This window comes from Pinus tabuliformis, chromosome 1_1 (genome assembly GCF_031772625.1).
Source record: "Pinus tabuliformis cultivar Carrire ecotype Pingquan chromosome 1_1, CPIR1, whole genome shotgun sequence".
Taxonomy (NCBI): domain Eukaryota; kingdom Viridiplantae; phylum Streptophyta; class Pinopsida; order Pinales; family Pinaceae; genus Pinus; species Pinus tabuliformis.
In genome coordinates, this window is record NC_142297.1 from 269,610,331 (window position 1) to 269,621,255 (window position 10,925).

The window sequence follows — 10,925 nt, forward strand, 5'->3', positions numbered from 1 at the left end:
TAAGTTTTCATTAAAATAATACTTTCCTTTACATTTTCCTTCCACTTTCTGACAAAATAATACTTGAGAAAAGACCGTAATCGACTTATCACACTCGGAATAGAATTTCTCACGAAGAACGCTGTGTCAAAAGTTAAAGCCATGCCGGTTGTCATGGGTCCTCTTGACTACAAGAAGAAAAAAGTTGTCGTGGGTTCTCAACGCGGAAATTGCTGCGCCCATGTCACTTTCATCGTTCTATAATAAATTAAAAAAACTAAAAGAAAGAGGTCATAAGGTCATAAATTTCGTTCAATATAAACGGAGGTCCCTATTTGCTGAGCCTACCAGGTTTCAGAGCGCTTTTGTTCTCAACTTATTGCAAGCGCTTTTGTTCTCAACTTATTGCAAGTATTCAGAGACACAGAACGCAAGAAAAGCCGAGTAAACTAGTCGTAACTTGGGGTCATCCGCTGCGAGTTACAGCGCAAGAAAGACCGAGTCTACGAGTGGTCATCTTCTGGTAGACATTTTGCAGTTGTTCTGAGAGAAACCAGACAATCGTATAATTCTAATCTTGTGATAATATGGCATCCACCTCGTACGCCAACACCGACTCCTATGTGTATGACGTGTTTATCAACCACAGAGGTCCTGACTGCAAGAAAACATTGGCCACCTATCTCTACGATCGCCTCACCAAGCACGGATTGCGAGTGTTCCTGGACAATCAAGAATTGCAACAGGGAGATGGCTTAACTCCTCAAATCGAAGGTGCTATCCGAAGAGCCTCTGCGCACATAGCTATTTTCTCTCCTAAATATGCCGAATCCAGTTGGTGTTTGAAGGAGCTTGTCTTGATGTTCGAATCGAGGGCACCTATCATTCCGGTCTTCTACTGTGTCCGGCCATCAGAACTTCGGTGGACGCAGGAGGAAACTGGACTCTATCATAAAGTCCTGCGCCTGCTCCCGTGGCTTCCCTGCATGCTCTGCTGCACAAGAGGCGAAAATGGAGTGTATGCCCGATCCCTGCGCAAGCTCGAAGAGAAGAAAGAAATCGACCATCAAACTGGTCAAAAGAAGCCGCGATATGACTCCCTCATTATGAAAGAGTGGAAGGACGCTCTTTTTAAAGTTGCAGACATAAGCGGTTTTGACCTGGAAGCTTATAATGGGTGAGAACTGCACTCTAATTCTCTGTCCGTCTTAACTTTAATTTGCTGGTCTTTAGATTTAATTTATTGGATCACGTAGATGGCATTTCTGACTCGCGATTGTTTAGGGACGAGCAACAGCTCCTAGAAAAGGTCGTGGAAGGAGTGTTGAAAAAAGTTCCAAGAAAGCTCCATGTGTCCAAATATCCAATCGCTTTGGAACAGAAAATAGAAGATTTTGAAAGGGAAATGCGTTTGCAGGAGCAAAGCGACCAGACTAGAATTATAGGAATTGTGGGATTTGGTGGCGTTGGAAAAACAACCCTCGCAAAAGAAATCTTTAACAGTCAGATGTTACAATACAATAGATCTTGTTTTTTATTTGATGTTAGAGACAAACCTTTAATTTCTTTGCAGAGTCAGCTTCTTAAGGACTTGGCTCAATGGAATGGGCAGATAAACAGCATCGATGAAGGTATAGAGATGCTGAGTAGGTATCTCGCAGCTTCTAAAGCTATCATCATTTTAGATGATGTAGATGATATTAAGCAAATGAATGCATTACTTTCACCAGCTAAGGATGTCCTGCCATCCGGTAGCTTGATTTTAGTTACCTCTCGTAATATGGATGTTCTTATAAGAGGGGGAATTGTAGAGTCGTGCATATACAAGCTCACAGGACTGGATCCGCAACAGTCGAAAGAGCTCTTCTGTTCTCACGCCTTTGACAAATCTTATCCAGATGTGGATTTTGAAGAAGTAGTTAATCTGTTTTTGGAAGCCTGTAATGGATTGCCGCTATCTCTCACAGTGCTTGGGGCGCATCTGCATGGTGAAAAACATTTGAAGTATTGGCATGCCCAATACCGCAAAATCTCCAAAGCACTTCCCACGGATATCCAAAGCAGACTCAGAATTAGCTATGACGGTCTGGAGGAAGAGGAGAAGCACATATTCTTAGACATTGCTTGTTTCTTTCTACACAAAGACAGAAACACAGCGATAAGAATATGGGACGGATCTGGCTGGGAAGGAGAGCTGGGTTTTCGGAATCTACAAAACAGGTGTCTTGTGGAAGTAGACGAAGAAAATCGAATAAGAATGCACGACCACCTTAGGGATATGGGGAGAGACCTGGCGGAGAAAGAGCCTCCAGACTCTTGGCGTCGTTTTTGGCGTCCAACTGACAACCTTCTTTATCAGCACTCTCCTGTACGTATTTTGAAGCTTCAGAGTGACACTGAAAATAATGTTCTGATATCAAATTTTGAAATGCCGTTATGGTGTGAATTATCTATAAATTTTGAGTTTTTCATCTAATTTGCATAAATATCGATCAATCGTGTTTTAGGTGCGTGGAGTTAGCGTTGTTCCGAGTGATGGCCCGGAATGGTCTCCACAACATTTCAAAAGCCTTGTGGAACCAACGGGCAGGTTGCAGCTTCTTGCGGCAGAAGGTGATTGTGTGGAAAGCATATTGAATGTTGCTCAGCCACCAGAGCTAATATGGCTCCGCTGGATTAACTGTCCGTACTCCTCCCTGCCTTCATGGATTTTAATGAAAAATTTAAGAGTTTTACAAATAAAGGGGAAGGAGTTTGAAACAATCTGGGCAGATGAATGCCAGGTAATTATGTGATTTTGTTTTCTTGTCTACAGTTTTGCATTTTTCAATTGACCTTTATTATAAAAATTTACTTGCTCTAGCACAATTTACAGAAATTGTGCCATCCAGTGTCAAGCCCAATTTAAAATATGAAATTGCAGGCACCTGTGCAGATTAGGGAGTTGGAAATTGATGGTCGTGTTCTCAATATTCCAGAGTCCATTGGGAGGTTGAATTATCTCGAAAAATTTATCTTGCACAACAACAACAATGAACCGGTGGGTCTGACCATCTTGCCAGATGAATTTTGTCGTCTGCAGTCCTTGAATTACCTGAAGTTACGGTGTTGTTCAGATATTAAGTCGCTGCCAGCTTCCTTTGGCAATTTAAAGAACCTCCAAACTGTCGACTTGTCCGGCTGCTCCCAGCTGCAGAGCTTACCAGAATCACTTGGCGGGTTGACTAGCCTCGAAACTCTCTACTGTTGGGTATTTTTAATGCAAAATACCAAAAACAAACAATATGTTTACCACAGAGCCAATGCTCTGTTTACTCTGTCCAGGATCTTTTGACAGAAAACCTCTTAGAAACAAAATGACTCAGATCAAACCATTAAACTGACACAAAACATTTCTATTCACAAATATATTTCCTCATACATATTCATCCTCTGTTACTGAGAGGGATTCACCACAAGAAAAACATTCAACAACAAAAAACATTCACTGTGTTTTCACCTGAGAATTCACTGAGCTGGGTTTACTGCTGTAAATCCCATTTTACATTCACTGCTGTAACAAAACTTTACTGCTGTAATATAAAGACTTACATAAGATTACTGCTGTGAAAAACAAAATTACACAGGCTTACAAAAATTCACGCTCCACCATTTCCTTTATCCACTACTTGTCCAAAACCACACATGGTTTTCCTTCACCTCTGTTTTTCAATTCCCACAAAAAACATTACAACATATTTGTGCACTGCTGTGCATACACCCTCTGTTTTACAAAATCAACACCACCACCATTACAACCCACGAGCATATTTCTACTTGGCTGGTTCATCTGTGTTTTTTTTAACTCGTGTCTCTGATCTTTTTACATACCATTACCCAAATATGGTCAACGCATAAAAAATATAAAAAAAATTACGTACCCATATCCCTTACAATACTTAGTTAATGAGCACATGCGCCCATACCTCCGATTAAAAACATTTACGTGCAATATATGAAAACTTCAATATACTACCTACCACTATGACATTGCATTAATTAACCGTATGGTCAACAAAACTTTGATTTACTCCACGCTATGAATTTAATGTTTGCCGTATGCAGGTTTGGCAATCAACGGTTGAAAGGAGTGGAGCACATCCGACGGTGGAGGGCAATATCGGAAGACCAACAAGTGCTGAAAGTTAACCTCCGAGATTCTTACGTTGCGTTACGTCAGGGGTCAACCACGTGTCAGCTCCACATTTTCTCGGGCCCTTGTGTACGAAAACCATTCTCTGCAGGTAGGCGGTCCGAGAAATCTTTAAACCGGTTTGTGGTTTTTGCTGGCGGTTTTGGGGAGCGTACGACTGCGTTGAAATTAGATTTCAACACTCCCCTTTAATTTCAACAGCTGGGCATTCGGTCATACCGAGACACTTTCTCAAAAATTCAAAGCTCTTCTGATCAAGTGGCTTTGTCAAGATGTCTGCTACCTGTTCTTGAGTCCTGCAATGTTCTAGGACAATTTCTCCATTGTTCACCAATTCTCTGATGTAGTGAAACCTGGTATCAATGTGTTTCGTTCTCTTATGAAACACTGAATTCTTTGACAATGCAATAGCTGAGCTATTGTCACAAAAGATCACTGTCGGTTTTGCCTGCTCTTGACCTAAGCTTCTCAACATTCTTCTCATCCACACTGCTTGACATGCTGCTGCTGTAGCTGCCACATATTCAGCCTCTGCTGTAGACAATGCTACAATGGACTGCTTCTTAGAAGCCCATGAAATGGCTCCTGAACCCATATTAAAAACATAACCGGAAGTGCTCTTCCGATCATCTACACTTCCAGCCCAATCGCTGTCTGTGTATCCAACCAAATCTGAATGTTCTGAGGCATGATATAAAATTCCAAACATTTTGGTGCCTTTGACATACCTCAAAATTCTCTTTGCTGCCTGCCAATGTGCCTCCTTTGGCCTCTCCATGAACCTGGAAATTAGACTAACAGCATACATTAAATCAGGCCTAGTTGCTGTTAAATACATAAGGCTGCCCACAATACTTTTATACAAGCTAGGATCAAAATCCTTGCTGCTGTCCTCTCTGCTGAGCTTTAATCCCATTACTGTGGGAGTGATGGCTGCCTTGCATTCTTGCATGTTAAATCTGTCCAAAACTTGATTTACATATCTTGCTTGAGATATAAAAATTCCTTTTTCATTTTGATCTACTTCTATGCCTAAGAAGTATCTCAAGAAACCCATGTCAGTCATTTCAAATTCATCCTTCATGACTGATTTAAAATTTTTAATGAGCTGATCATCATTACCTGTGAAAATCACATCATCAACATATAAAACAACAATTAAAATCTTACCATCCTTTTCCTTGATGTAGACTGTGGGTTCTCCTTCACACTTGTCAAATTCATTATCCAATAGATATGAATCTATCCTGCTGTACCATGCTCTTGGCGCTTGCTTCAGCCCATAAAGAGCTTTCTTCAATTTGCACACTTTGTGCTCTTCACCTTTCTTCTCATATCCGAGAGGCTGTTCCACATAGACCTCTTCCATTAACACTCCATTTAGGAATGCTGATTTCACATCCATTTGGTAGACTTTCCATTTGTTTTGTGCTGCTATGGACAGCACTGCTCTCACGGTTTCCATTCTTGCAACCGGTGCAAAAGTCTCCTCATAATCTCTCCCATACTGCTGCTTGTAGCCCTTGACAACCAGCCTTGCCTTGTGCCTTTCAATCTTGCCTTCAGCATTGCTCTTGGTCTTGTAGACCCATTTCACACCAATGACTTCTTTGCCTTTTGGTAACTCAACCAAATCCCATGTTTTGTTTCTCTCTATGGCATTCATCTCCTCATCCATAGCTTCTATCCATTTCCTATCTTTGATTGCATCTTCGAAATGAATAGGATCATCAACATGACAAAATAAGGCAAATAAGGAATTCATTCCTTCTTCATAAATGTCACTTAGATTTCTAAATTTCTTACCTCTTTCACTTGGTGTGCAAGTGCTTGAAGATGCACTTGAATTTCCTCCTTGTGGTGTGCTTGGAGAAGCACTCTCATTGATCCTCAATGGTGTCCCTTGCTGTCCTTGTGTTGGTGCTGCTGTTTGGGGATTCATTTCAGCCACCTCCTCTTCATCTTCATCGTGAGACAAACAGTTTTTGACATTCACTGTTTTCTCTATGCTTCCATCCCAAGCTTCCTCTTCAATGAATTGAACATCCCTGCTGACAAAGAACTTCTTGGTAGATGGAATGTACAGCCTGTAGGCTTTGGATTCATCACTGTATCCAATGAAGATGCATTTCTCCCCTTTGCTGTCCAACTTCCTCCTTAGCTGATCCGGAATGTGTGCATAGGCCACACACCCAAAAACTCTCATGTGGGTGACTCCTTGCTTTCTCCCACTCCATGCCTCTTCTGGCACTTTGTTCATGACTGCTTTTGTAGGACACCTGTTCAATATATAAACTGCACAATGTACAGCTTCAGCCCAATACTCATTTGGCAAATGCTTTGCCTTCAACATGCTCCTTGCCATATCCATAATGGTCCTGTTTTTCCTTTCAGCAACTCCATTTTGCTGTGGGGTGTACCGAGTTGTAAACTGTTTGTGAATTCCATTTTCTCTACAGAATCTTAGGAATTCCTTGGAGATATACTCACCTCCTCTATCAGTTCTCAATACTTTTATGTGCAGCCCACTTTGGTTCTCCACAAGTGCTTTGAAGTTTTGGAATTTCTCAAAGACTTCACTTTTGTTTTTAAGGAAATATATCCAAGTCTTTCTTGTAAAATCATCAATGAATGTCAAGAAATATAGGCTGCCTGCTAATGATGGAGCTTGCATTGGTCCACACAAATCTGAGTGGATAATCTCTAAGGGTGTCTTTGCCCTTATGCTCTTCCCTGATGGAAAACTTTCTCTGTGTTGTTTTCCCAAAATGCAGCCTTCACATAGGCTGTCCGGTTTCTCTATCAATGGTAATCCTCTTACCATTCCTTTCCTACTCAACAAGTTTAGACCTCCAAAATTGAGATGACCAAATCTCAAGTGCCACAACCAATTTTCATCCTTTGGCACGCTTTGGAAGGCCTCTTGGGTAACTGCTGCAATTTCATTTTTGATTTTCAAATCTGCCCTGATCCTCAAGGGGAACATCCTGTTCCTTGTCATCTTCACTTCAGCAATGCATCTTTTGCTGGGTGGTATATCCATGATAGTGCATACATCATTTTTAAAGAAAACATTGTACCCCTTATGGACAAGCTGTCCAACACTCAAGAGGTTACATCTCATGCCAGGGACATAGTATACATCTGCTATGGTTTTCTTTTCTCCTTGCTTTGAAAGTATTTTTATTTCTCCTTTTCCCATAACAGACACTTTACTATCAGTTCCTAGTGTGACTTCTGATTTCACATTTTTATCTAGGGCAGAAAAGAAGGCTATGTTTCCGGTCATATGGTTGCTGCAACCTGAGTCTAAAAACCATATGTCCTCACTATGTGTTTCAGCCATGTTACAAGCTAACAGGACATTTTCTTGACTGTTGTTTTCTCTTGTAACATTTGCATTTTGTCTGCTGTTCATATCATGCTGTTTCTTTCTACAATCACTAGCATAATGTCCATACTTTTTGCAATAATAGCATTGAACATTAGATTTATCATACCTTTGTCCTTGAGCATGATGTTGTCCTCCTTGTTGGCTGCTGCCTTGGCCTTGGTTCTGATTTGGATTGTTGCCTCTTCCTTGTGCATTTGATGAGTTGTTCCTTCCACCTCTATTCTGGCTTCTGCCTCTTCCTCTTTTGTTTCCTCTGCCTTGACCTCTGCCTCTTCCAAAGGACATCTGGGTCTTGAAGGCTTGCTCAAGAGATGAGTTTTCATTCCTACTCAACCTCTGCTCATGTGTTATCAGTGATGCATGTAGCTCATCAACTGAATAGCTTGAGAGATCCTTTGTCTCTTCAATGGTGGTGACTATGGCATCAAACCTTGAGGGTAAGACCCTCAATATTTTCTCCACAATTCTTCTGTCTTCAATGGTTTCTCCATGAGTTCTCATTTGTGTGATTACACCAATCACATGAGTGAAGAATGAGTCAATGTTATCTGACTCCTTCATGTTCAAGTTCTCAAAATCCTTTCTCAGCAATTGTAGCTTTGCTGTCTTCACTCTCTCCATGCCTTGATAGGCTGTCTTGAGGGTTTGCCATGCTTCATTGGCTGTCTTAGCTGCTGCTAACCTTGGAAACATACTCTGGTCTACTGCTAGATACAACAACACACGGGCTTTTGAATCTTTCTTCCTATTGTTCTTCAGCAGATCCTTCTCTCCCTGAGTTAATGCATTGAACTCAGTTTCATCTGCTGGTTCTTCAAAACCTTCTTCAACTATTTCCCATAAATCTTGGGAAGCAAGCAGAGCTGTCATAGTTATTGACCAGTAGTCATAGTTCTTCCCATTAAACTGTGGGAGCTGGGTGTTAAACAAACCCATACCAGTGCTTGTGCTGGCCATTCCTTGACTGTGTATTTAAAACACTGACTGTCTCTTCAATAACAAACAAGATAGCTATGAAGAATACCTGAATCCTTTGTTGTCTGAGTCTTCTGTCTGCCTGAGAAGTTTTGCTGCAGCAACAACCTTCTCCCTTCAGCTTCTTTGTCTCCTTCAAAGAGCCTAAGCCTGCTCTGATACCACTGTTGGGTATTTTTAATGCAAAATACCAAAAACAAACAATATGTTTACCACAGAGCCAATGCTCTGTTTACTCTGTCCAGGATCTTTTGACAGAAAACCTCTTAGAAACAAAATGACTCAGATCAAACCATTAAACTGACACAAAACATTTCTATTCACAAATATATTTCCTCATACATATTCATCCTCTGTTACTGAGAGGGATTCACCACAAGAAAAACATTCAACAAAAAAAACATTCACTGTGTTTTCACCTGAGAATTCACTGAGCTGGGTTTACTGCTGTAAATCCCATTTTACATTCACTGCTGTAACAAAACTTTACTGCTGTAATATAAAGACTTACATAAGATTACTGCTGTGAAAAACAAAATTACACAGGCTTACAAAAATTCACGCTCCACCATTTCCTTTATCCACTACTTGTCCAAAACCACACATGGTTTTCCTTCACCTCTGTTTTTCAATTCCCACAAAAAACATTACAACATATTTGTGCACTGCTGTGCATACACCCTCTGTTTTACAAAATCAACACCACCACCATTACAACCCACGAGCATATTTCTACTTGGCTGGTTCATCTGTGTTTTTTTTAACTCGTGTCTCTGATCTTTTTACATACCATTACCCAAATATGGTCAACGCATAAAAAATATAAAAAAAATTACGTACCCATATCCCTTACAATACTTAGTTAATGAGCACATGCGCCCATACCTCCGATTAAAAACATTTACGTGCAATATATGAAAACTTCAATATACTACCTACCACTATGACATTGCATTAATTAACCGTATGGTCAACAAAACTTTGATTTACTCCACGCTATGAATTTAATGTTTGCCGTATGCAGGTTTGGCAATCAACGGTTGAAAGGAGTGGAGCACATCCGACGGTGGAGGGCAATATCGGAAGACCAACAAGTGCTGAAAGTTAACCTCCGAGATTCTTACGTTGCGTTACGTCAGGGGTCAACCACGTGTCAGCTCCACATTTTCTCGGGCCCTTGTGTACGAAAACCATTCTCTGCAGGTAGGCGGTCCGAGAAATCTTTAAACCGGTTTGTGGTTTTTGCTGGCGGTTTTGGGGAGCGTACGACTGCGTTGAAATTAGATTTCAACATCTACTTGGACGACTGCTCCCAGCTGCAGAGCCTACCAGAATCACTTGGCGGGTTGACGAGCCTCCAAACTCTCCGCATGATCAGCTGCTCCCAGCTGCAGAGCCTACCAGAATCACTTGGCGGGTTGACGAGCCTCGAAACTCTCTACTTGGACGACTGCTCCCAGCTGCAGAGCCTACCAGAATCGCTTGGCGGGTTGACGAGCCTCGAAACTCTCCGCATGCACCGCTGCTCCCAGCTGCAGAGCCTACCAGAATCCCTTGGCGGGTTGACGAGCCTCCAAACTCTCGGCATGAACCGCTGCTCCCAGCTGCAGAGCCTACCAGAATCACTTGGCGGGTTGACGAGCCTCCAAACTCTCCGCATGTACGGCTGCTCCCAGCTGCAGAGCCTACCAGAATCACTCGGCGGGTTGACGAGCCTCGAAACTCTCGACTTGGACAGCTGCTCCCAGCTGCAGAGCCTACCAGAATCACTTGGCGGGTTGACGAGCCTCCAAACTCTAGACTTGGACGGCTGCTTCGAGCTGCAGAGCCTACCAGAATCACTTGGCGGGTTGACGAGCCTCCAAACTCTCCGCATGTACCGCTGCTCCCAGCTGCAGAGCCTACCAGAATCACTTGGCGGGTTGACGAGCCTCCAAACTCTCCGCATGATCAGCTGCTCCCAGCTGCAGAGCCTACCAGAATCACTTGGCTTAGACGACTGATCACAACTGCAGAGCCTACCATAATCACTTGGCGGGTTGACGAGCCTCGAAACTCTCAGCATGGACGGCTGCTCTCAGCTAAATTTTGGCCGTTGTTCTGAGAGAGCTGTATGAGTTGGCAATTCTAAATTTTGGTTCAATTGTTTTAAATCCCGTTTGAATCCCAAAGAGTTTTCTGTGTATCATTTATTGAGTTCTAATGATATGAAGATTCACATTTATTCAGTTGTAACGGCTACCAGGTAGAATTGTAATTTTTGTGAATTTTATATACACGTCTAAAGTTCAAATTCAAAATAAAATTAAATAAACATGTTAAGAATTTAAATTATTAATTAAAAATATTTTAACGTAGATACCCAATACATTTTAACGCAAATAC

At 41.8% G+C, this 10,925-nt stretch overlaps 1 protein-coding gene across 1 annotated transcript; it reads left to right on the top strand.

Annotated features, from left to right (window-relative positions):
- The first annotated feature begins 566 nt into the window (after positions 1-566).
- Positions 567-10,657, top strand: LOC149212581 (disease resistance protein Roq1-like). The gene is given in 6 exon segments (XM_089388731.1): positions 567-1,156; positions 1,264-2,347; positions 2,487-2,762; positions 2,903-3,145; positions 4,217-4,222; positions 9,839-10,657. Coding segments are annotated over 6 exon segments (3,018 nt in total).
- The last annotated feature ends 268 nt before the right edge of the window (positions 10,658-10,925 follow it).